We start from the raw sequence: 26,207 nt of genomic DNA on the forward strand, positions 1-26,207 counted from the left end.
GTTAACTTGTCTCTTACAAGTGGCCAAGTACCTGATAGATTCAAGGTTGCCATGTTGAAGCCGTTGTTGAAAAAGAGTGGAGCTGATCATGAACTATTTTCGAACTTTCGTCCTGTCTCCAATTTATATTTTCTATCCAAAGTTACGGAGAAAGCAGTTGCAGCACAATTAATGGACCACCTTAATGATAATGAAGGCTTATTAGAAGAATTTCAGTCGGCATATAAATCTCATCACAGTACAGAGACTGCGCTTGTGAGAGTTCAAAATGATATTTTGAAGGCTATTGACGATAACAGATCGGTTATATTACTATTGCTCGATTTATCGGCTGCGTTTGATACTGTCGATCATTCGATTTTGTTATCTAGGCTACAGAATCGCTTTAGTATTAGGAACACTGCTCTTAATTGGTTTCATTCGTATCTTCACTCACGCGAACAGTTTGTTTCTGTTAATGGAATTGAATCGTCAAAGAAGAATTTACCCTACGGGGTACCACAGGGTTCTGTACTGGGACCCTTGTTGTATTCCCTTTATACAAGTCCGCTGGGTGACATAGCCAGAAAGCATAGCATACCGTTTCATCTCTATGCAGATGACACACAGTTGTACTTGTCGTTTACGTCCAACTGTCCTAATCATCTATCAAGCTCAAAGATGGCAGTAGAATTATGTGTTAAGGACATTGGGGACTGGATGTTGCGCAACAAACTTAAGTTAAATCGGGATAAGACTGAACTTTTGGTTATTAGTTCTAAATATCGTCCACGACCAGCCCTCGACTATATACGAGTTGGTGATGAAGTAATCAAGTCTAGTAAACAGGCCAGGAATTTAGGAGTTGCATTCGATCAATGTTTGGATTTCAAAGAACACGTTAAAATAACCTGCAAGAGCGCATTTTTCCGCATTCGTAGTATAGCTAAAATTAGGCGATACCTATCCCAGAGTACTACTGAGACCATTGTTCACGCTTACATAACATCGCGTTTGGACTATTGTAACGCCCTACTGTACGGTCTCCCAAAGTATCTGATTAATAGACTTCAGCTTGTACAGAACTCAGCAGCTCGCTTTGTTACCTTGACTAGAAGGCAGGAACACATCACACCAATACTAAGGAGCTTACACTGGTTGCCAGTTCATTTTAGGATTATTTTCAAAATATTGTTGTTAACTTACAAAGCTCTGAATGGACTGGCCCCTGATTACATTAGAGACCTACTGCGATTTAACCTTTCTGGTCGGACACTAAGATCTTCAAACAACAGGTTGCTTGATGAGCCTAGAGCAAATCTTAAAACGTACGGTGAAAGGGCTTTTTCCGTGGCGGCACCAAGGCTCTGGAATAAACTACCCCTCCAGATCAGACTTTCATCATCAGAGGCAGTTTTTAAGGCTAATCTTAAGACTTATCTTTTTAAGCGTGCATTTGATTTGTAGTTTTTACTTTTTATTTGTAGCCTAATTGTATTATATAGCGTATTTAATTCTTAGGATTTTAACTTTTAGGATTTAGGATTTTAGGTTTTTAAAGAATCAGGATTTTAATTTTAAAGTATTGTAAAGCGCCATGGACAATTAGTGGAAAATGGCGCTATATAAATGTATATTTATTTATTTATTTATTTATTTATTTATTTATTTATTTATTTATAACTCTGGATATTTTGTAGTCACCAGTCCAGCGCGATCGCATCATTTCTGTCTACGAAATACGGAAAATAGATAATGTTGGCCAACATTGACGCGGAAAATGAAACAAAAGCTATTGAACAAGCCAATGAAGTATTCAACGAATATCTAAAAACAAAACTGCTGAAGAAAGTGATGGGGAGACAAAACTTTTAGTAATGAATGAAAGCTTTGTTAAGTTTTCAGGTTAAATTGGTTTCGCAATAAATGCGATGAATAAACAAACTTGTTTGCCGGTTTGAATATTCTTCGGCGCGCATCATTATCACAGATCTCGTATTTCTCACATTTACAAAGTGCTGCGATCGCTTTACTTTGCTTGTGTGGTATTTTTGAGAAAATGACGTCATTTTCTCAAATTCTCAACCAAAATTAACTTGGAACAAGGAAAATTAATTGAGGCCATAGATTCTCGGAACTAAAGGTCCAAGAAAACGTGAGTTCTAATGTTCGTAATAGATTGAAATTTGGCAAGATATGTAGGAATTAAAGACCTATTGAGTAAGAAAATGTAAAGATTCGGTACCGAAAATTTGAATATAGTGACACTTTAATATAATATGCAGATAATACCGACCAACTTTTGTTAAATTTCTGATATTTTAAAAGCTATTGTTATAATATCTAGAAACTTGGAAATAAAATTGAAAACTGATATCTTACCTTAAGAAACGCTTAACGGACGGAGAATCGGAAGAGTTGAACGATAATTCTGTGGCCAACCCAAAAACCCGATATCGCTGCATGATGACATCGGAAGAAATGGGAAAGACAGCGGTTCACTAATCATCGTATAATCTTTATACAACTTAGACCATGCGTTTACCACCCGCTGCACGTTATGTTAGGCCCCGTCCTCACTACAAGGGCACCCAACAGATCGTTTCGGTAAATTATCTGTTCGGAAGGCCTTTATTTCCCTCTGATTTTCTAAAGAGAATTATCACCTCGAACTTTCGTGATATGAGAAATTCAATGTCTGTTGTTTTCGGAATTAGAACATAGTGACACTTTAATATAATATGCAGATAATACCGACCAACTTTTGTTAAATTTCTGATATTTTAAAAGCTATTGTTACAATATCTGGAAACTTAGAAATAAAAATGAAAACTGATATCTTACCTCAAGAAACGCTTAACGGACGGAGAATCGGAAGAGTTAAACGATAATTCTGTGGCCAACCCAAAAACCCGATATCACTGCATGATGACATCGGAAGAAATGGGAAAGACAGCGGTTCACTAATCATCGTATAATCTTTATACAACTTAGACCATGCGTTTACCACCCGCTGCACGTTATGTTAGGCCCCGTCCTCACTACAGGGGCACTCAACGGATCGTTTCGGTAAATTATCTGTTCGGAAGGCATTTAATTCCCTGTGATTTTCTTAAGAGAATTGTCGCATCGAACTTTCGTGATATGAGAAATTTAATGTCTGTTGTTTTCGGATTGTTAAAAAATGTCGTTTTGAGTACCGAAAAAAGGTCAGCTATCATTTTTTGGAAAGGCGATAAGGCATAAGGTTTTCGGGAAAAAGGGCAAAAAAAGCCCTAATAAATTCGAGAATACTCAAGTTCCCCTAGAATAACCGAACAGGTAAAATTTTTCTTAGCGCAACCTAAAATTAACCTACAGAGCTTTAAAAGTACTCTAGATAGCCTAAAACAGCGTTTAAAAGCATTCGAGAGAAAACGGTCCTGACACTACGCCGGAGAAAATTGAAAACGCAACTTTATTTCTACGGTCAGGTCTACCATCCACGCCAATCCGTCAGGAAAGCGTATTTTTTCGTAAACGCTGCTCAAACCAGAGCAAATTGAAAACGCCGGCCTTGCGTTTTAGTTTGGACAGAAAACATTCTCAAAACGGAGCTTTTCGAAAACGATGACGTCACGATAATCATGTGATTTCCGTGTCCGAGTTTTCCTCAAACACAAATCCAATATGACCCGTGATTGTTGCGTTTTTAAAATTATCCGGCGTAGTGTGGGCAGGACTTTATTTGAGTAGTTATAATAAAAATGACAGCAACATTGAAAGCTGTCTCCATTCTCGTATTAGAGTTGCATCAATTTTCCTTGCCTAAGCAACATTTTGACGTTCAAATTTCTAAAGCTACATAAATTTCAGACGTATTGTAGAGGCAGGTTTCAATAAAAGGTTATTTATTCACGAGTAAAGATACTGCAAGCAGTTTAACCAAGCTCAGCATGCGAAACTGATAACCAAACCTCTATTTGACTTCAAAAAAATGCCCGGGTATTTACTTTGTCTTTGGACATTATCTGGCTGTTATAATAACTTTTCAAATAACATAAACATGCACCGGGTGATGAGCAGATGGTCCAAGTGGTATGAAAATGATATGACGATTAGTGAACTGTTGTCTTTCATAATCCATTTCTTCCGATGCCATCATACAGTAATATCGGGTTTTGGCCTGTGTACCAAAATTAACGTTCGACTTCTGCTGTAATTCTCCACCCGTTAAGCGTTTGTAAGGTAAGGATTATCACTAACGAGAAATGATTTTTCGTTATTATTTCCAAGTTTCCAGATATTGTATTTATGACTTTTAGAATATCATAAATTTAGCGAACGTTTCTCAGTATTGTCACCTATTGTACTAAATAGGTTCTTTTAATGGTGTGAAAACATTAAACCAAAAGAATTGCTAAAACAGGACTTAAATAATAATTTTCAATCAAATAAGAATCGTATAACACGCAACAAAACTTCCAGAAATCGATAGAAACACAGAGGTACCAGAGCTGTTGACATAAGCATGAAGCGACCAAAGAGAGGTTGTATTTTGAGAATCGAAATAAATAAGTGACGTTCTTTTCTTTTTGCCCCAGTGTTTCCTAAATAGAAAACATTTTCCTCGCTTTTCTATCGCGTTATAGAAAACTCCTGTATATTTTTCTGTAACCAGAGGTGGAGGTTTTGGGAGGACTAGAAAAACTGTCGGAACAGCAGCCGCATACAATATTTATCTCTGCCATTCAAGCCCTGGAGCACTCGATAGCGGGCAAACATACACAACTGTTATTGTTTTTTTGTTTGTTTGTTTGTTTGTTTTTTGTTGTTGTTGTTGTTGTTTGTTTGCTTTCTTCCGTTGTTTGTTTTTTTTTTCCCTGAATGACCGAAAGAAGGACGTTTTGCCTCTGAGGCGAGATAATGCAACATGGCGGCAAATCTACTCAATCGTTAGCTAAGCTGATATCGATAATTCGCGCTCCCTCAGAAAATGCCGGCATGTATTTTGAAACAATTTACCCTGTAACATTAGAGAATCTGCTTCATTGGACAAATTTGAACGCCTTCTCTACCATAATTTTTAAACACGGCATTCATGGAAACCAGGATTTTTCTTAAGTGGCATATTAATGTAAGTTAATATAATGTTAGGATTTGGATTTTTAGTCATTATTATGTAATTTTTTCTACCTGATGTTTTTACCGTGTATAAATAATGATTAAAGACTAAAGATTGAACACGTAGGCCCCTGTAACTGACACAAAAACAATGTAGTGTACTTCGCAAAAACTGATGTGCCTCTTTACTAAGTTACGTGGTTAGAAAATTATCAAACCATAAGGTGGCTAATAATGAAGGCATGATGTTTCCTCTCCACTTTCACTACTTCTCGCATTAAACCAGTGATTAGCTAAGATGTCAGGAACTCATTCTTTCTTTTCTCTTTATTAAACCTAGAAGGCCTCGCGAAGGTGTAAAATCGACAACATTCAGTCATGTTTCAATCATCTGGCATTGCCATGGCAACGGTACACTCTATGCTCGTCGTGATAGACATCGTTGGAAATTGTCTCGTTTGTGCGATCATAAAGGAACATCGAGACATGAGGTATGTTGAAAATAAAATGGCTAAATTATCAAAGTTAATTTAAAATACTGAAGGCTTACAAAACAACTTTAACAACTTTATATAACAGAGAACGGAAATAGAAAAGTGCTGGCTTGTGATTTACATAATCTGATGTGGACATGGGAGAACGTTTGAGAGAACTATAAAGAGATTTTTGAAAGTTCATCAATTATAAGTTGACGTATTGAAATTTACATCGGAGTAAGAGAATTACAACTCAGGTAACTCAGCCGTTTTAATTTTTTTTTTAACTTAACATCGTCACAACGCCTTCAGGAATGGTAAAATTAGTTATTTCCTTAAGACGAAAGTCCATTGGAGCATTTACACTCCAAGCAATATTTATTTCTAATGTCGACAGCTCCTGTATGTTCGCAATGTAGCTAAAATTACCAAGCTCTTATCTAATTCAGCCATTCTTCTGAAGCTATGCAAGAGAGGATAAGGAGTAAGAGAGTAAGTCCTTCATAACGGCCTTATTCTTAAGGTAATCCCTCTCAAGTTATTTTTAGACATGGAACCTAATTCTGATTAATTTCACTACGCGCGTAACGTAGAAGTTTTCATGGAGGATGAAAACTAATGTGAAGCTGCTTGTGCCTTCCAGGTAAGGGGAATGCTTTTCTCTAGGCCCTCCTGAGGTTTCCGACGCCTGACGTCGTCTAAAAATAATGTAAAAGGGATTACCGTTGTAATAAGGTCTGTTAGAAGAACTAAATATCTTACCCTTCGTCCTCTCTTGATTTATGATATTCCATAGGACTCCCATCAACTATTTACTTGTGAACCTGGCTGTAGCGGATGCCTTGTATGCGACCTTTGTCACACCACAGACTTTCTTTAAGATCACTCCCACCCACCCAGGGGGAACATTTGGTACAGTTTTATGCAAATTAGTGACGGGTGGATACCTCGCATGGACTGCTGGAGCCTCCTCGGTGGTCACTTTGGTTGCAATTGCCGCTGAACGATATTTTGCGGTAATCTATCCTGTTGGCAACGTGGGCAAACTTACCAAGCGTAAACTGAAGGTGCGTCACTGACAAAGTTTAATTATTACTATTAGTATATTCCAAACTAGTTGATAACTTTTTTCACGTATTCTGATTGCCTATTCATACTCGGGTTACGTAGGCATTTATGAAAAGGGTCTATAAGCGAAACGCTTTCTTTTTTTACCGCAACATAAGAAGACATTCTCGCAGTCTATGAAGCAGCTGGGGGATTTCTTTCGATTAAGAAAACTTCAATTATAAACAATTATTGGATGAGGTTTTTGTAATATCCGGAATAATCAAGGTCGAGGTAAGTGTTATCAGCCGAAGCCGAAGGCTGAGGCTGATAACACTAACCGAGACCTTGATTATTTCGGATATCACAAAAACCTATTCTCATAAATGTTTTATTATACATTGTTTTAAAGAAAATACCGACAAACGCATTGAGCTCAGTTTATTCAATTTTCAACAAGCCATGTTCTTACATGAACTTGACATTGCTCTTGGAAATCATGCAGTGCGCGCGCAACCTACCGATTATTCATTAATCTGCTAGCAGATTAGTGAATAATCTGTAGGTCGTGCTGTTTCGTAGAATTAACTGGAGGCTTCTAGCCAATGAGAAGACAGATGGTGGCTACAATGTATAATAGTTACTATTAGTATGTACCAAACCAGTGGATCACGCATTCTGATTCGCTACATAAACTTGGAATAGTTGTACTACCACCTCCTAAGCCCGTGAAACAAAAAAGTGATTTCTTTGTTTTCTACCGCATAGGGCCCCTCACCTTTAAAGGAATGAGAAATCATTAAACAAATCCAATCTTTGGCGTGTTTGGGTGCTCTTAAATTAGGACCATTCTGTAATACCTTCGTATCAGTTTTTATCTTACGTCATAACATATTTTTGATGGTTGAATCGGTATAACAAATACTTGACAATGTAAGGAAAAATATATTTTCGGTTTTTCAGATAGATCTCATTGAGCCTAATATATGAAATAATTATAGCGAAAAATATTGATTCTGAACAAAGCTGTTGATAAAAAACGACTTCAAGTTGTATTAATAACCTCTACTTGATACCTGTCATCAAGTTGTTACTCAGTTGTCGCATAAACTAAACTTAAAATAACACTCACGTGACAAGAACGCATAGTCAAGTTGTTGTTTACGAGATTAGGGGACTTAAGATTTGAGTATGAGTACGAGATCGAATACGAGAACGACTTTTCAATTCTAGTTTGCAGGCTTTCCATTATCACATCACATACCCATTTCATCCCATGAGCTACCCCTCTCTGCCTGAAACCAGCATGAAGAACTAGGGCTCTGGAAACGTCACAGATTTGAAAATTGAAAATCGTACTCGTACTCAATCTCGTACTCGTAGTCCAATCTAAAGCTCTTTATTATCACAAGATTTGTGTCGAATTCTCCGCGCGTAGTTCGAGTTTTTCAGTTGCGTTAGCAAATTGTTAGCTTACATTATTGATGTCGTCAAAGAAGTACGAAAGGTTTTGCCCGCTTTCTGGTGCAAAGAAGGCACACAAAGTGGAAAAGGTGTCGAAATTTTCCAGTAAGGATTGGGCCGATGCACGGGACAAACAAGGGCACAAATAATAGCTAGCTGACTATAAGAATCCTTTATCTGCGATGAAATGTTTTAAGGAGATGTCAAACCAGACCTACTGATCTAACTCGTTACCAGTGTGAGGCGTATTGTTATTCGTTGAAACTCATCCCTGAAAGATAATTTGATGCGTTAACAGGTTTAAGGTGGTTCCCTAGGGTATTTACGAACACCCTCCCTGCAGAGCGCGAGTTAGAAAAGGAAACTTAGTTAATTTCTCTTAAAGTTTTCCATGGAGAGATTTACCAATATGAGTACTGTTAAAAAATAAGGCTTATTTTGTGGTTGTCAATTTTTGGTTTACGGCCGTTGCCATGGCAACATCTCATCTAATGACAGGCAGATACATTTCTCATTTTGGCCTAAACTCTTAAAATATTTATACTTTCCTTCGGTGAATTTTTTTCATACTTTGCCACTTCATGGAAATGATATTGCCTGACATTTTGAATCGGTAAAAAGGTAAGGTTGTTCAGACGGTTTTTCCAATATTCTGTAATTTGTCATTTTTTTTAAATATTAGATTAGCTCTGACAGATTTTAACAAAAATAGGGTATTTTAAAGAGCTTGTATGCGGTTACAACTGAGCCAAATTAAAAAAAAAAAATTCACCGAAGGAAACGCGAGAAAATTAACTGTCAGTTTTGCTTTTTGTGCTCATGTTGACGTCACAAAAATCGACAAACACTGACGTTTTCCTTTGGGCGCGCGTAGATTACTTTAGCTTTCGTCCTATGCCCTCGTACAATCGTAAAACTATAGGGAGCCACCTTAAAGTGATTCCTCAGAATTGCATTGCGCATCTCTACTGCGCACGATTTTCGCGTCATAAGCGCGCTCTCACGAGCGCGTGCACATACACAGCATATACAAAATGGTGGCTTTTTCTAAACTGCTTGGCTTGCGAGAAACAAATCATCAATTTTTCCTCGGAAACGAGTACCGGGACCTAACAAATTTTTATTTAGTTTGAATGCAGAGATCACCTTTTTTCTATACAGTTAACATGGACCAATTTCTATTGCAGAGTAAAAAATTATCACAGAAAATAAGAGCATAGCTAGCACTCGTAAAAGATAATATGTGGCCTCAGAACAATGCGTGCTTAGAACATATGGTATCTCTGTCGACTAAATATGAATGCCCTCACCATGAAACGCGCATCAAATTGCTCCTTAACATTTATGCAATACATCCATTGTTGTATTTCTCGCTTAACTTTCTCTCTATTTTTCTGCTCTCTTAAAGCGTGAGGTGAATGGTTCAAATATAAACGTTTCTGAAAGCAAAAGCAAATAACTTCAGGAATGATGGGGTTTATTGAAGGTCTTCCTGCTCCAAAACGAATATGGAGACCCCTTCTTTTTTATTTCAAATGTTACGTTCTCTTGATATAAACAGTCAACAGGTAAAGTTTGAAAGAAAATCTATTGTGAGTTCTATTTCGATGGAATTACCTTAAATAGTCGTCTGTTTTATGCTTTCCTATTTTAGGTGATCATTCCTGGTTCTTGGATCTTCGCATTAATAATCTTCATGCCACGTATCACGGGCTCCAACGTAAAAGACAATGCCTGTGTGCGGATGGATGAAGAATGGCTGCAAAAAGCTTCTTTTTTGCTCTGGTTAGCCTTTGTGGTCGCGGCCATTGTACTAATGGCTGGGTTGTATTCCAGAATCGTGTACGCCCTGTGGTTTAAACGTGATCCTGAGAATCAACTCGCCTTCCCACAGAGGGTAAGTATTAACAAACAAGTTCAACACGTGAACATCTTTGTTTCGCTTTCCTCACGATAATTACTGAAGTATGCAAATTAACGTTCATGATTGAAACTTCCATATAGCTAAGTTTGTTCGGTCATATTCTGGTGCCCCGAACATTCTAGTAAGGTTTTGTTTTAGCATTATTATAACTCTCCATCATGCAGTTACCAATGCAAAGGGCGCATGCCGAATATTATTCTTTCTTTGTTTTAAAATGTCTTCACGTTTGTAAATACTGTTATGCTTAAAAGGTTTGTTAAGTCTGTGATCCAGCAAATATTCCCTAAAAGTTCCATTATGATCAAATTCTCGATACCCATTTTTTTACATTTTCGTACACAATAGGTCTTTCCTAGATATCTTGGTAAACTTCAACTTATTACGAGCATTAGAACTCATGTTATTTGAACCTTTATATCCGAGAATTTACGGCCGCCATTGATTTTCCTTGTTCAAAGTCTTGGTTGAGAATTGGAGAAAATGACGTCATTTTCTCAAAAATACCACACGGATTGAAATTATGCGAACAATAAGTACAGCAATTCACACAAAGAATAACAAAAACTTTGGCTCATATATTCGTGTAATTTTCGACATTGATTTTTATTATAACTGATTTCAACCCGTCCAGTATTTTTGAGAAAATGACATCATTTTCTCAAATTCTCAACCAAGACTTGGAACAAGGAAGATTAATGGCGGCCGTAAATTCTCGGAAATAAAGATCCAAAAACCGCGTGTGCTAATGTTCGCAATGGACTGAACTAGGAAAGACCTATTATTTACGAAAATGTGAAAAAAAAATGGATGTCGAGAATTTCATCATGGTAGCACTTTAAGAGAAACTGATATTTTCACCTTGCCAAAAATATCAGCTACTGAAGGCTTTATTTCCGTTAGTTTAGTTGCCAGGTTCCTAGTCCAGGGCCACAATTTCAAATCAATATCGCGCTGTTACAGATTTCAACACCATTCCCAAATTACCTTAAATAAATTTGTCGGCTCTCTTCTAATTCTTCCTTTATTATCTGAATTTGTAACATTAGGTAGAAGAAATGCTATTCTGTATAAATTGGAGAGTAAACGAAGTTTGCATGCTTGTCTGTCCGTCTGTCTGTCTGTCCGTCTGTCTGTCGGCTGTATGTACGCACGTATCTTTGTACGCACAGAACATTGTCATTGTGACGCCGTTAGGGATACATATTCTGTTTGCAGGACCTTTCTTGACAATTCATTTGTTACTATCTAAATCGGATTTATGCCTCTCTCTACACACAGGGCGTCCTGAGAGTGCGGAGGCGAGTCACTTTGATGGGGGTAACTGTCACTGCCATATTTGGAATCTGTTGGGCGCCTGACGTAATTGCGCACAACTTAGACTACTACACATCCCTCAGTGTCAGTGAAGTCGCACACGCTGTTTTTCATATGCTAGTACTGTTCAGTTCCGCCGTCAACCCATTTGTGTACGCTCTGGTTAACAAAAACTTCCGAGAAAAGCTTAAGGGAATGATATGCTGTAGGTGTACCGGCTCCACGGGATCCACGCGAAATCGGGTTTTCCCACAGCAGGGATATCATCTTTGGAGTGATCGAAAAATCTAAAACATTTCTTCTTTGAATGCTTTGTTTAAAGTTAAAAGGACATTGTGACATGGAGAGACAAAGTTATGATAATGATTCTCTTCTCCCAGCAGCTACAGAAGAAAAGCTTTGTTTCGCTGGGTATGCAATTACGATAGTCTCACCATTCATAACGCTGAGAGGAAAGGTCATCGTAATGCTATGACTTAAATAGACTCGCTCCCCAAGTTTCAACTAGAATATTCAACAAGTAAATCAGTAAAGGTTTCTGATATTGTAGTGTTTTCAGTGCTACTGATCTGTTTATACCTCAAAAGATGAAAATAAACTCTTTAGTTGAAGAGTAAGTGCAAATGTCCTTCAAAGTTAAATAAGGGAAAGGATCTTATTTTTTAGCGGTAGGTGAGCAACTTCTCTAAAAAGCCGCGGTGTGCCATGACAGGAGTTGTTATGTAACCCGAAAAACGGAAAGTAAAACTCCCTTGTAATCAACAAAGACATTTGTTGTGAAATTCCTATTGTGCGAACTTATTAAATCATTATTAGTAGTGCAATTGTGAAATAAAACAAGTAAAACATATGACAAGTCGATGGCATCATGGTAACGTAACTGAATTAAGAGCCAGAGCGAAGAGGCCTCCGTTAGGCCTATAACTTCCAAACAGAACGGAACTACGCAATTCTGATTTTCAGTGAGGCAATCATGTGTTTTTCTTGTGGACATGCGATGCGAGACGGGGTGCACTGGACAACAGATGCAGATGTATGGGATAAGAAGAAGGGCTGTGAGGTCGAGATTGATTTACATCCAGGGCAGAAGCGACATATGCCAAGAAAACAATAAAGAGAGAGACGGATGAAGAAACAATTTTCTCATTAATTACAACAGATTGCTAGTATTCCAAGCAGGACAAAAACTGAGCCTGAAACAGAGTATTACCAGTCCATGAATTATTCCGGCGAAAATATTAAGGTACCCACAGTATAGCCCTTTGGCGGCGACATGAATACCCTCATACGGGCCAGGTTTTCAGTTTAAGATGGCTGTTAACGCCGCGTCGCCATAGAGTGGACGTTAGCCTGGATACATGGTACGATTTTATTGTTTCATCGCTTGATTACCAGCTTGACTGCAGGAATGGAAGATAACAGTAAACTAGATCACGAAACCACTAATGTACTAAATTAAAAATCAACCACTAGTGTAATACATGTACTTACCACTATTTTCATAAAAAGCTAACCACTAATGACGTAAAATTGTTAACCACAGTTCTCACACTGAGTGCCTATTAATAGCTAACGTCAAAATGAGAAATAGAAAAAACCTTGACAACTCGACCAGATTTCTTCCTCTTGGTTTTCTACGACTACAGACAGTCTTACCATTTTAAACATATGAACACTGCCCATTTGGCAGGAAAATGAAAAACAAAAAATACACACACCCACTAGAAAATAATGAAAAAAGAAACAACAGAAAGAAGAACAAAAACCAAAACTGTTCCAGCTAAAACTGGGGAATATCCAAGTGATATTCCCCAATTCTCAAAACTGCGCGTGTTGCGGAAAATTTTTGAAGGATACTAAACACAATACCCTCCATTTAGAGCGTAAATACGCTCGGATATTTGTCCTTGGACATTATCTGTTCCTCAAACTGTTGGCTTCTCGGAAGAGATAATGTCCGCGGACAAATATCCAAGCATATTTCCTCTCCAAATGGAAGCTATTGTTCATATAACGCCGTTTTAAAACAGCCGCGCGAACCGCCCATAGTTTTGCTTACGAGAGAGACGACATTATTTTACGGTTATGTTGTTTCACTTTTGCCGCGCGTGATTGGTTGAAAACCTGCTATGACAACGCACCACTGAAATGGGTTCCTCACGTACGTTTCAAATTTCAGGACGTTACAACGACGAGTCGTCGCTAATCTTTTGCTTTTGCCAGTTGCACAGTTCAGATAATTTCAGAGATCATCTCCACAAGCAGAGGCGTAGCTAGGGGGTTCTTGAGGTGCCGTGATCCCCCCTTTTGTAAGCCTTTTCCCAGCAAACAACCCACAACAGGTGGTGGAAACGACATGAAAATCTGGTGAGCACCTTCACTTTGACGCGGTGTAACTCCCCCCCCCCTCCCCCTCTCTCAAAAAAATACTAGCTACGCCCCTGACAAGTTATGAAAAGCGAACTTTACGTAGGCGGTGAAAAAGGCAATTTAAAACCAGAGATGCTTAAAAAAATTATTGGGCCAATTTATTTGGAATTTGTTGTGCCCTCTGCTTCGGTCATATATAATAATTGAACGTGATGTTAGTGTCAGAAGTTTACGCTTTTGATATTCAGAGCTGTTCGAAAATACGATACTGTTAACGACAAATAACACCGTGTTAAAACAATAGAAAGACCATATGTTTAATAATATGTGTTGAAAAATGCAATTGTCATATGACATCTAATTTACAATACCAACTGCTCGCAGAGTAGACTGCCAACTAACTTCAATTTTTCGTAGAGGAATATTAACTGTTTATCGGTTAAGAACATGTTTTTGTTGTCCTCCCACCATTCTATGGAATCCTAATTATATTGCGCGAATCAGAAGGACGGATATAACACAAGGAGATGTGAATAGCAACATAACGCTGCAGTGCAGTTTTGTTATTTACGATGTAGCCCTTTAAATTGTTTTACTTCACGAATGAGTTTTTGTTGTGTATAGATTCAGAAGTTTGCCAATATTTTCAGTGAACCCTGTCTTGGTTGATTTGTGGATAAATACTGGCGATTTATCAACATGTAGTTGATGTGGGTAAATTAACCGCGTAACGACTTCGTGCACGTGACGTTTCTATCGGGCAGCTGACATTTCGAGCCTTTCTTAAGAGTAGTAAAGCACGCTTATAGGGGCGGTAACCAATCAGGAGGCGATGCATATCATTAAAAAAGGCTCTCGACCAATCAGAGGGCAGTATTTTCGATTTGCATAAACAAGATGGCGTCCAGGGGGGTCAAACATGGCGCCCATGCCCAAATAAGGGCAACATGTCCAAATAAGGAGAAATATGAAATCGAGGTTGTGACGCGCATGTCCAAATAAGGCGATAGCCAATCCATGAGATCGAGGCTGTCACGTGCATGAAATCGAGGTTCGGATGGGAATAAAAGGGTTTGCGTGAGTGTCGAGTGAGTATTGTTGTTTTGAGCTAGGCGACTAGAAGATGTCTTCAGAGGAGAGCGAGACGAAGGTGAATAGTGTTTCTGAAGAGGAGAAGATAGAAGAACTTGCCGCGAGGGTGATGGATGCTGTTCATGACGGTATTCTTGGAAAGATAATGAAATGCGCCGTTTCTCACGCTATGGATGTCGTTCTGAGGAAAGAGGTGGTGAAGCTGGCGGATGAGGTGATGAGGTTCAGAAGAATGCTGTCTGAGAAGATGTTTGATGACCAGTCCATCTCGTTTAAAGACCCTGTGTGTTTGGAGAAGTTGTCGGATGGATTTGAGGACGGATGGGAAGCGTGGAAGAGCAGTTGGGAGGACCAAGACGAGTTGGCGTACCGAGCATTTATCAAACAAATTGTAAAAACACCAGAATCAGAGGAGTGAAAAAACATTTTTATTCATGCCTGTAACACTAATAAAGATCCTTTAACGAGAGAATGTACATGGTTTGTTGCGTGATTTTTTCATCGTCTCTATAGGGAATAAAAAAGAAAAAATTTAATGCACCGACCAGGAATCGAACCTGGGTCTTTGAGGCCACAACTCAACGTCTTAACCATTAGACCATCGAAGCGCTTACCTCTTTAGGACTTGGTTTTGGGGTTGTCATCGGGAGGCAGTCCGAAATTCACGGCTTTGCAATGAGGGCAGAGTCTTTCGGAGGGTTTCAACCGCTCAGTGTGGAGGGCTTTACAGGTTCCGTGAAAGAATTGGTCGCAACAGGGTGTCAGGAAGTAGTCTCTGATACTGTGTTTGAAAGTGTATCCTTCCTTGCACCATAGACATTGAGGGTTAGGAAATCGAGACATGGAGTCTGAAAATAGAACAAAAACAACTTTTATTGGTCATTCCACTTATTACAGGGTGGGACGTGTGCACGGTCCTATTGACCGGCGCCCTCTTTTTCTTCGGGATATCAATCAATCAATAAACGATTATTATAGTACTTTCAACCATTGTGACCAAGTAACGATGCGAGCCATGATCGACGCGAACGATAGATTACCAAACGTGTAAAAAAGAAATGTGAATTAAAAATGGGCGGGGCGGGGTTTCGATCCTCGGACCTCTGGGTTATGAGCCCAACGCGCTTCCACTGCGCCACCCTGCCTTTATTAGAAATAAAAAAATCGGAGTGTGTTTTTTACAAAAAACTGTGTCTGTCTTTTTCTTAGTTTGGGGCCTGTCCATTAATCAGTATGGCTTCGGCGACTCCTCGTGGGTATTCGTCGATCCATTGAAAGAACTTGCAGGTACGCTTGGGACACTTGAGATAGAGCCTGTCTGGGTTGGACTGGGAGTGGGAGGTGGCTAAGACCAGGGACTTGCTGCATAGACATCGGAAACGAGCCGGGTCGATGTTCCTGTAGCAGGGGTGGGTCTGTTCTTCGACGCGTCTCAGGTAAGTGCCCACTTCTTTGACGCCACAGGTCACATAACACTTGGTGTAGAATCTGGAAGAGGGGCATCGGTAATATTCCCAGGTACCACCGTCTGGGGTTCGCACGCTTCCGTATGTCAGGGGTACCATGCAACGTGGGCAGATGGAATCTTGTGGTTTCAGTTGGTTCAGGAACTGATCGGGGTCGAATTCCTCCAACACTTGGACTTCGGTGAATTCTCCTCGGTCGTCCACTTCAGGGGGTACTTCTACGAGGTCGTCTTTCTTGAATTTGTCGAGTCCCATGGCTTCCAGGACTTGCATGGTTCGAGGAGGTGAGTCTCTGATCACGGTCATGCATCCGCCTTGAATGGCAGGTAGCTTTGAGTCTGTGAAGATAGAGATTGAGTTAGTATCCCAACAAGGTGTTTTCACGTCGCATGGTTTCTAGGATGTGGGTGGTTTTTCGCACGTTCTTGGGGGTCGGTCTTTGCCTTCGCTTGTCATGGTTACTTTTCATTTGGCTTTTGACTTCTTGGCGTTGGATCGAAAAGGCGCTCCAGGGTCGCGAGAAGCCTTTGAGAGGGACGGTGGTCCAACTGACCGAGTCCGGGGTGATTTCTTTGAAGAGGACGCGTTCGTTGAAACGGAGTCTGGCACGAGGTTTTTTGAATAACCATCTATCTAAAGTGGATTGTAGTTGTTTACCTCCTACTTCTCTTTCCACTCTCTTGGGTAAGAGCAGTTCCAGTTTCTTTTTGGACAATTTTTTCTTTTTCCTGACGGGTTCGACGTGTGAATCCATGACGACTTCTGCTGAAAAGTGACTCGTGATGGAATGCGTTGTTCGACTTTATGGACGTTTTTGACGACCAATCAGTGACGTGTGGTGTGATGGGATCATGTGACGGTCTTCGTTCCGATTGGCGGGATCTGAAGTGGGCACGTGATCCGGGAAAGTACGGAGTGAAAGTGGATCCACGGCGCGGGTATAAAAGGAGCCCGTTGGACGCAGCGAATCATTCTCGACTTGCTGTTGACGCGGTGATGACCTGTAGGATTTTGGATGAGAGAGACGTGCAAGAGATCCTTGAAGATCTGAGACAGCAGTTGAATCGAGCTTCTGACGTTTTGGATACAATCGAAAAAGAAGGCGAAAGACCGTTACACGCGAGGATAATTGAATTGGAGTTACGTCTTGTCTCTCCTTTGTACTATAGGCTCCAGAGGCACTTGATTGACTGGGGTGTGCGTAGTTGCTATCCTCATTTGTCGGGCTTGGAGATCACGAAGCGAGCGGATCGAGAAGGAAAGAAGTTTAACGAGTTTGTCTGAGGGTGTCAAGATGACTTACTATAGCAACTCGAACCAGATTCGGGACCTCGTGGAACAGATCGTGGATCTGAAGGTACACACTTTAAGAGATCTCGACGCCATTCCGGATGCCAAGGTGGACCTGTACATTTTTGACAATCTCTTCGAACCGTCAGGTCGAGTACCCGGTAGTCTGTGGTCTTTTCAGCTCTTGATGAGACGTCGTCCTGACTGGGGTGGTACGATTTTGGAGATGATGAAGAATAACAAACACGTGTTTTTGTTTTTCGGTGAGTGGTGTCGCGTGATGTACCGAAGTGGTAGCGGTCAATTCAAATTCATTCATTGTAGTGATCCCACCCTGGACGCCGAGCGGGCCTGTTTGATCGCCACGGATAACCTCACGTACATGATGACCGATGCCATCCGTGATCTGTTTGAACCCTTGCGTTTCTCTCGTGACCTATCACGACGGGTGTTGGAGGCAGACGAGAGTCCCATGGTGAAGTCGTTGCTGACTTTCAGCAAGGGAGATTACAAGGAAACGTGTCTGAAGTTGGAAGAGTTGATCTACGATATCATGCATCAACGTGATGTGTGGAAGGATCGGTTTTTCTTTCGTGCCATGGACACTGATCGGGAGGACCTTTGTGGTGAGTGTAAAGAGAGTATGCGACAAGCATTCTATGCGAAGGGGGACGAGCAGGAAGCCCTGAAGTGGAGACCCGGTAAAGGGGAATGTTGTTGGAGAAATTGTAAATATTATGCCATGGATACCTACGAGGAAGACTGTGATGATGAGTATGGACGAGATCTTAAGAACATGGAACATGTTGATTACTTTACAGATTCAGACTAAGTCTTTTCTTCGCCTTCTTTTTTGTTTAGCCAATCAGAGGTGTTGTTTTTCGTAAGAACCAATCAGGCACGACGTTTTTGTACATATAAGAAAGTGTGAATAAAGAATTGGGTTCAAATCATTATGTCTCATGCTTTGAGTTGGTTGATCTCGAGAATGTGTACGACCATAGCCGATCCATGGTGTTGGACGACCTTGTGTTCCAAGTGCACTAGTGTCTACGAGCGATACGGTAAGGGTGAACCCATCCCCGACCATTTCAGCGATTCGCCCTTGGAGGTGTTTGACTATACCGACGTCGAACCCAACGTGATGCGTTTTGTCGTTTATATCTTGTGGTTGAAACGGCAACCCGATTCATTTAAGAAGTATCTCGAGGTACGGGAGCAACGTTTCGAGTTGTGAAGACAGTGCGTGTACAAACTTTATCGACTATGAAGAAAGGTCAAAAGAAGAAGCAAAAGCCGCTTTCGACCGGAACGTTACTGGGACGGTATCGGGATCCTTCCAGACCCGGTAGTCTGGGCGGTCTGACGCGATTCGCCCAGGCCAATAAGATCTCGGTACGACGTGCTCGCGAGGTCCTGCAACGGGATTTGGGGTACACGTTGCACAAACCCAGACGTCGTCGTTTTCCCACGGTCCCGGTGGTGGTGTTCGGCATCGACGAGCAGTGGACGGCCGACCTGATCGAGGTGATCAATATTTCGAGGTACAATCGAGGGTATCGTTACCTCTTGACAGTAGTGGACGTGTTTTCCAAGCACGCCTGGGTCCAGCCCTTGAAGAGCAAGACGGGTAAAGCGGTGACGGAGGCCATGGCAAAGATCCTGAAAGGAGGTAGAAAACCCATCAATCTCCAGACGGACGACGGGAAGGAATTCTACAACAAGACGTTTCAGGATTTGATGAAGCAGAAAAGCATTCATCATTTTTCGACGCGCGGGGATACGAAATCCAGTGTAGTGGAACGGTTCAATCGGACCCTGAAAGAACGTTTGTACCGGTACTTCACCGTGAAGAATACGATGACGTTTGTGCCCGTGTTACAAGATCTGGTCCGAGGGTACAATCGATCGTATCATCGCAGTATCAAGATGGCTCCCGATCAAGTGACTTTAGCCAATAGCGAGGACGTGTGGGAGACTCTTTACGGAAAAAAGAAAAAAGGGAAATTGAAGAAACCGCAACTCAAAGTCGGGGATCGTGTGAGACTGAACAAGAAGTTCCGTCAATTCAAGAAAGGGTATTTACCCGGTTGGACCGAAGAGGTGTTTGTGATACGCCGAGTGCGTCCTGGGAAGGTCACCACGTACAAGGTGGAAGAATGGGACGGTACGGCGGTCGAAGGCATGTTTTACGCGCAAGATTTGCAAAAGGTGGACGTGAAAGACGACGATCTGTTCCGCATCGACAAGATCGTCAAACGAAAAGGGGATAAAGTCTTGGTGCGTTGGAAAGGTTGGCCAGTCAAGTACGACAGTTGGGTGGATAAAAAGGGACTGTACGTGACCCAAAAGCCCAAGACGAAAAAATGAAGGACTTTTACGTGCAGTTGATGAGCAATGCCAGCACGAGCGAGTTCACGGACAACAAGGCCAACAGTTTCAAGAACCGTCTGCCGTATCCGCTCCTGTTTGAATCCGACAAGGAATGGAAAGTGGGATTGGCGAGCGTGTCTTACCCGATTCCTCCGTCACGACCGCATCAAGTACCGGTCCCTCAAGCGCACGACTTTGACGACGACGACTACGTGTTCGGTATGGAGTGGACCATTGAAACGTTCAGGTTGCTAGACGACGGGATTACGTGGCGTCCTTCGCGATACCCAGTGACATTTGACGTCTACGGGAAGGAACTGAACCGCGTCCGACACAAAGTGACGAGCGGCAGATCTCTCATGCAATACCTCATCAATCGTTTTCACGAACGCCTGTATCATTACATGGATCATGAGGGTGAAAGTCTACGAGCACCGGACGGGAAAAAATACTACCCCGTGTTCCGATGGGAGGGGAACGATTTGATTATCGACAACACCGACACGTTCCTGGACGAGTCCGGAGACAGACATCGTCCCAGAGTGTATTTTGGTTCTAAACTGGTCAAGAAGTTGGGTTTGATTCGAGAGGAATCGTATTACTCCGTTCACTTGGACGTGAATATGATCAAGATCTTTCCCAACGACAAAGTCCCGTCTGATTTCAAGAAAGACTGGACCGACCATAGCGACAATCGATCTCGCGGATTTTGGAGTATGCTCAGCGCTGGGTCGTTACAGCTCAGTCCCTATTGCAACTGGCGCTTCAGTTACTTGGACGAGGAATACGCCAAGACCTATCGGGGAGTCGTCGTTCATCCGGACCTCCCTCCGCCTCGCAGTCCCATGTACCTGTATTCGAATGTGGGTCGTAGCACCATCACGGGGAATCGAGTCACGGATCTCTTGAGAGAAGTCCCCCACGACTCGCTCAAGACGACGTACGAACCGACTCAGATTCAATATAAACCCGTGCGCAGCAACGTTTTGGATATAGTGGAGGTGCAATTGGCCGAGAACGACGGAAGACTGGTGGACTTTACCTCGGGCGTGACCTCGGTGACATTGCACTTCAAGTATGAATGAGTCTGTCGACGACTTTTACGTGCAACTGATGAGCAATGCCAGCACGAGCGAGTTCCCGGACAACAAGGCCCACGGTTTCAAGAACCGTCTACCGAACCCGTTGCAGTTGAGAGAGCCGGGATGGAAAGTGGGTATCAGCGACCTCTCGTTTCCGCCCGCGACGCGAAAGATGGACTTGAAAGATTCTCTTCTGTTTGAAATCTGGTGGATCGACATGGTGAACGCCTCCATAAACCTATACAGTCGGGTCTCTTCAGCGACGCGAGAGGGCGATTTGGAGTTCACGCCGAGGACCGGTACCGAGTTGATGAACGCGATACGAGATCGATACCTGCATAGGTTGAGATCTAGAACGGATGCCGACGTGACGATGTACAAGAAAAAGAGCAAACCCGACGATCCCACCGAATTGCTGTACACGGTCATGCATCGGGCCGAGCATGGAGAATGCGTCCTGGACAATTCGAGAACGTGCCTCAGCCTCCTGATCAACGGTAAACGCGTCTACCCGCAAATGAACATCGGCATCGAATTGGCCAAGAAGATGAAATGGGTGAAGATGGGAAGATTACAGAACGGACAACCGGGTTACGTCTTGGGACCCCACTTGAGGAAAGAATTTCCAAAGGAAGTCGTACCCACGGCCACGGACTTGGTCATAGGACAGAATGACGGGGACGAACTCTTTTACAAGATCGACCCGGACACCTTACATTTGAGTTGTTTCATCAATTGGGTGTTCACGGATTTGGATCGCAGTTACGAAGAGGCGTTCGGTCACGAGCGTCGTTCCTTATTCGTGTATTCGAATGTGGGACAGAGTATGGTGACGGGGAATCAAGTCACGGACCTGTTGAAACAGGTTCGTTACGATCCTGACGTGATCGACCTTCAACCGAGACACATCCTATATCTACCGGTGCGCACGACCTTTTTGGACATTGTCGAGACGCAGGTATCTGAGAACGACGGTCGACTGGTGGACTTTGCGTCGGGCGTGACCACGATCACGTTGCATTTCAAGAAAGGATGAGTGATTTTTACGTCAGCTTACCTAGTCACAGTGGTAAGAGCGAGTTCCCGGACAACAAGTCGAACCATTTCAAGATCAGGTTACCACGTCCCCTACGCCTGAATGGAGAAGGAGGTTGGAAAGTGGGAATGAGTAGCATCGCCATGCCGGATGCGCACGTGACGTTGCCTTCTTTCACCGCTTCTGAGGATAAAACCATCTTGTCCTCCTTCTCATGGAGACGCATAGAATCGAGTAGTTTTTACTCGTTTGGAGAAGCTTACTTCGACACGGATGACCTCAAAGAGGTATTTTACAACGTGGACGGTGTCGGATTCATGAAATCCATGATCTCCTTTTTCACGCGACAACGCATCTTCAAGAACTCCGGACCCAAATTGGGAGCCAAATATGTCACGAATGATGGGAAGAGAAGCTACGTCAAGTTCAAGTGGGAAGGTGATGAACTGGTCACGGACAACAAAAACACCTATCGTCCTGTCACGCATTTCCCCGCGTTCCACGTCAATGTTGAACTGGCTTTAAAAATGGGATGGCTCAAAAAGAACAGTAGTGGTTACGATCTGGGACCTAACTTGCAGTTCGAACTTTTTGACGATGTCGTTCCGGACATTAGCGTCGTCGGGGACGTCCACGACAAGGAAGGATCACCTGTCTTTTGGGGTGTCATCACAGATACAGGAGGAAATGGAGATTTTTTAAAACTCAGCATCTTTTGCAATTGGCGTTTTCTAAACCTGAACAAAGCGTTCGAGGTGGTGGTGGAAAGCAGTTCGCGTTCTTTGTTCGTCTACTCTGACGTGTGTAGAAGTGGCGTGGTGGGAAATCAAGTCACGGATGTACTGAGAGAGGTCAACTTGATTAGAACAGGTGCGGGTGTCCAGTATTTCGAGCCTTACCACATTCAATATATTCCCGTGCGCAAAGACGTCATTGACATAATAGAGGTGCAAGTGGCTGAGACAACTGGAGAACTGGTGAGATTTGGACCTGGCAATACGATCGTGACGTTACACTTTAAGAAAGAATGATCGGTGGAACGTTGGTACGATTTCATCCCGATAAAATGAGGCAATCCGGAGACGGATTCGGCATGGCTTGGAGAGGTGTCAAGAAACGAGGTCCCGGCATTCTACGAGACTTTATCACCGAGGCTGCCACGGAGGGTCTGAAAGGTTTAAATTCGGGTGGCAAGGGAGGAAAGCCCAATTGGAGAGGTGGACTCGCCGGGGTCAAGAGAGGAGCGAAACGAGCCGTGAAACGTAAAGCGACGCAGGAGATCAAACGGGCGTTGTCGAAAAAAGTGAGAAAAGACCTATTTGGAGTATGAATCCCATTTACTCGAGGCGCGTTAGACTTATCCCGATACGACGAACGTATAAAGGCGGATCGATCTTCCCGTCCCGATCAAAACGCCCGAACTATCGTTGGGTGCAGTCGGCCCTGAGAAGGAGACGAAGACGACGACGACGTAGACGATGACGGACCTCGTGGCTCATGCCCGTTCGGCGGGGGTTCGTAACCCTCGTCTGAACATGTTCAGTACCCCTCCCACGGATGTCAGCATGTCGTCTCGACGGTTGGTGAGAATCAACCCGTTCAATACAGGGATCAACCCCGTGACCTTCCAAGTCGATCCGCAAGAAGACTTTATCGACTTGAACGAGAGTTTCTTCGAAGTGGAATTGACCGTTAAGAAAAGTGACGCGACGAATCTGTTGACAGCGGATGTCATGGGACTCGCCAACAATCTGGCCCACACCCTCTTCAAACAGATCAATGTGAGATTGAATGGGACTCTCATCAGCCCCCAGACGGATACTTACCACCTCAAAGCCTACATCGAGACCCTGTTGAACCACGACCGAGACGACGGTGAATCGATCCTAACACCCAGCGGATGGTACAACTGTCTCGGTGTACCCGACGACGGAGATGCCGATGAATTGACAGCCAACGCGATGGATTTTACTACTCCTCACGCTGAATATACTGCTTTAACCCAAGATCTCAAGAATTTGGTCCAGGGACGATCCCAGTTTCTGGACGGAGAAGCCGTGACTTTGAGGTTCAAACCTTTCCTGGAAGTGTTTCATCTCAGCAAATTACTGTTACCTGGCGTGCAGATCCAGATCGACATGTACTTCAATGCCCCAGCCCTGTGGACCATCCGATGGCATGGTACTGATACTCTGAGACTGACTGAAGCCGACGTGAAAGTGAGATTGTTCCTGTCTCAAGTGAGAGTGACTCCCTCGGTGTACCGAGAGATCATGACCAGCCTGAAAGGAGGAAGAGTGGCCACTTACCCCACGGTGAGAGGTGAAATTCGCACTTACTCGCATCCCAACGACAATCGTCATTTCGAGTGCAGCAATCCTTTCCACAGTAAGCTACCTAATCGGTTAGTGGTGTTGTTGATGAAACAAACTGCCTTCAACGGAACTGTGACGATCAATCCGTTCAATTTCGGAAAATTCAATCTGGCTTCCATCAAACAATTGGTGAGAGGTGAAGAATACCCCTACGAGACCTTGGAGCTCGATCACGATGGGGACAGTAAAGATCAGAGAGGTTACTACAGATTCCTCCAAGCCTCAGGAGCGTTGTGCAGGGGAAAAGGAAACATGGTCCGGAAAGTGGATTGGGGGGACGGCAAGAGATGCAACATGTTTGTATTTGACAACACGGCCAATGGATGTTTGGACAGTCCAGTGTTGAACCCCAAGCAAGAAGGTGAACTGCGTCTGGTGATCGATTTCGGAGCCAATCCTGGACAAAACCTGACTATCTTGTTGTACGGCGAATTCGAGAATTTGCTGGAGATCAACGAGAACCGAGTCGTCATCTACGACGTGTACCAATGAGAAGAAGAAAAAATGGAGAAAGTAGCCTTGAATAATATACAATTGGATCATTTGGCCCGGACGAATCCGTCCCTACGCTGTGTCTTTTACGGCACGGTCCCTTGCGATCGGCTTCCCAGGACAGTCCCTCAAGAAGGACCGACCGCTTACATCGTGAACACGGACCCTCACGACAAACCGGGCGTGCATTGGATCGCTTTGTGGGCCGACAAGAACAAGTGCGAGATCCTGGACAGTTACGGTCTACCGTTGGACGCGTACGGAACCGCCGAACCGATCCAAGAATGGTTGGATCGTCATTTCAAGTACCAGATTCACAACGGCAAGAGTCTGCAGTCCCTGTTCAGCCAGAGTTGCGGCGGTTACGCCCTGATGTTCCTGATCGACCGAGCCGAAGGTCGGGACATGAACGAGTTCTTGAATCGTTTTAAGAAAAACGAGTTTGTGGAGAACGATCGTAAAGTAGGACACATGGTAGAACGTCTGATCGTGGACGAGTTGGCCTGGCGCAAGATTTGTAAAACCCCGTGTCACCAGGACACGAGCGGTTCCTCCCGAGGAGTGCGTCATTTGTTATAAAGTAAGCTGTTCGAAATAAAAGAGGTTCATTTTTGAAAAAGAGGTTGTGTGGTAGTCATGGCTCTTCAGTTTCAAGGGCATAGACACTTGGACGACGTGATAGCCAGGTTGGAAAAACGCTATGGAAAAGCGGGTAGAAAGACGCCTCAACCCAGTGAGGCTCATTTCAAGAAAAACCAACCGCCAAAACGACAACTCAATCTGAAAATACTTCAACCCGCCAAAAGACAAGTGTCTTTTCAACCGCCGTCCGTCCTGGACACCGGTGCATTACCGGCGACGGTGACCACGCGTAGGAAACGCAAGAGAGCCGCCCCTGCCATGCCGAAGCTTTCCGAGAAGGAAGATAGGAAAAGAAGAATGAAAAAGAGGCATTGGTACGAGGACAAGTTCGGAGATTTGAGAAAATTCGCCAAGAAAAAACCTCGAAAAAAGAGATCGGCGCCTGCCAAGAAAAAAGGACGTCCCAAGAGAGCCGCTGCCAAGAGGGCCATGGCCAAGATCAGGAGTCGGGCCAAGAAAAAACCCATCTGTTTCAATCGTAAGGTCACCCTATTGGGTCTGTTGAAACGCATCCCGGCCGTCAAGACCCCATTGGCCAAGTTGTTCAGATAAAAACGGAACGTCTCGAGACCCTGGACCATTTCATGATCATGGAACGACGCAAAGCGTTTCAATTTCACACGGCGTCGAGTTTGTTGATAGCGGGTCCGTCGGGGTGCGGCAAGACGGTGTTCACGACCAA

At 43.0% G+C, this 26,207-nt stretch overlaps 4 protein-coding genes across 4 annotated transcripts; all 4 read left to right on the forward strand.

Annotated features, from left to right (window-relative positions):
- Nucleotides 1-4,112: 4,112 nt before the first annotated feature.
- On the forward strand, nucleotides 4,113-12,769 carry LOC149114257 (pyroglutamylated RF-amide peptide receptor-like). The gene is made up of 5 exons (XM_089286752.1): nucleotides 4,113-4,206; nucleotides 5,423-5,573; nucleotides 6,355-6,625; nucleotides 9,724-9,966; nucleotides 11,272-12,769. Exons 2-5 carry the CDS (start codon nucleotides 5,461-5,463, stop codon nucleotides 11,596-11,598), a joined length of 954 nt encoding a protein of 317 aa, XP_089142878.1. The 5' UTR covers nucleotides 4,113-4,206; nucleotides 5,423-5,460; the 3' UTR covers nucleotides 11,599-12,769.
- A 4,760-nt stretch (nucleotides 12,770-17,529) lies between these two features.
- On the forward strand, nucleotides 17,530-18,357 carry LOC149114258 (uncharacterized). Its single transcript, XM_089287621.1, has one exon. The coding sequence runs from the start codon at nucleotides 17,530-17,532 to the stop codon at nucleotides 18,355-18,357; it is 828 nt and encodes a 275-aa protein (XP_089143747.1).
- Nucleotides 18,358-19,817: 1,460 nt separating this feature from the next.
- LOC149114259 (uncharacterized) lies at nucleotides 19,818-21,046 on the forward strand. Its single transcript, XM_089287605.1, has one exon. It carries the CDS (start codon nucleotides 19,892-19,894, stop codon nucleotides 20,981-20,983), a length of 1,092 nt encoding a protein of 363 aa, XP_089143731.1. The 5' UTR covers nucleotides 19,818-19,891; the 3' UTR covers nucleotides 20,984-21,046.
- A 2,154-nt stretch (nucleotides 21,047-23,200) lies between these two features.
- On the forward strand, nucleotides 23,201-25,803 carry LOC149114260 (uncharacterized protein F54H12.2-like). Its single transcript, XM_089287593.1, has one exon. It carries the CDS (start codon nucleotides 23,495-23,497, stop codon nucleotides 24,881-24,883), a length of 1,389 nt encoding a protein of 462 aa, XP_089143719.1. The 5' UTR covers nucleotides 23,201-23,494; the 3' UTR covers nucleotides 24,884-25,803.
- Nucleotides 25,804-26,207: the final 404 nt, after the last annotated feature.

Source organism: Orbicella faveolata, unplaced genomic scaffold, assembly GCF_042242905.1.
Source record: "Orbicella faveolata isolate gen_17 unplaced genomic scaffold, um_ofav_v1 contig_14, whole genome shotgun sequence".
Classification (NCBI taxonomy): Eukaryota; Metazoa; Cnidaria; class Anthozoa; order Scleractinia; family Merulinidae; genus Orbicella; species Orbicella faveolata.

What these genes read in the sequence shown, in the direction of transcription:
- LOC149114257 (XM_089286752.1), top strand. Translation starts at nt 5,461, where the DNA reads ATGTTTCAATCATCTGGCATTGCCATGGCAACGGTACACTCTATGCTC. An exon ending in TTACCAAGCGTAAACTGAAG is followed by an intron (nt 6,626 to 9,723) that starts GTGCGTCACTGA and finishes TTCCTATTTTAG; the next exon opens with GTGATCATTCCTGGTTCTTG. An exon ending in AACTCGCCTTCCCACAGAGG is followed by an intron (nt 9,967 to 11,271) that starts GTAAGTATTAAC and finishes CTCTACACACAG; the next exon opens with GGCGTCCTGAGAGTGCGGAG.
- LOC149114258 (XM_089287621.1), top strand. Translation starts at nt 17,530, where the DNA reads ATGACTTACTATAGCAACTCGAACCAGATTCGGGACCTCGTGGAACAG.
- LOC149114259 (XM_089287605.1), top strand. Translation starts at nt 19,892, where the DNA reads ATGAAGGACTTTTACGTGCAGTTGATGAGCAATGCCAGCACGAGCGAG.
- LOC149114260 (XM_089287593.1), top strand. Translation starts at nt 23,495, where the DNA reads ATGACGGACCTCGTGGCTCATGCCCGTTCGGCGGGGGTTCGTAACCCT.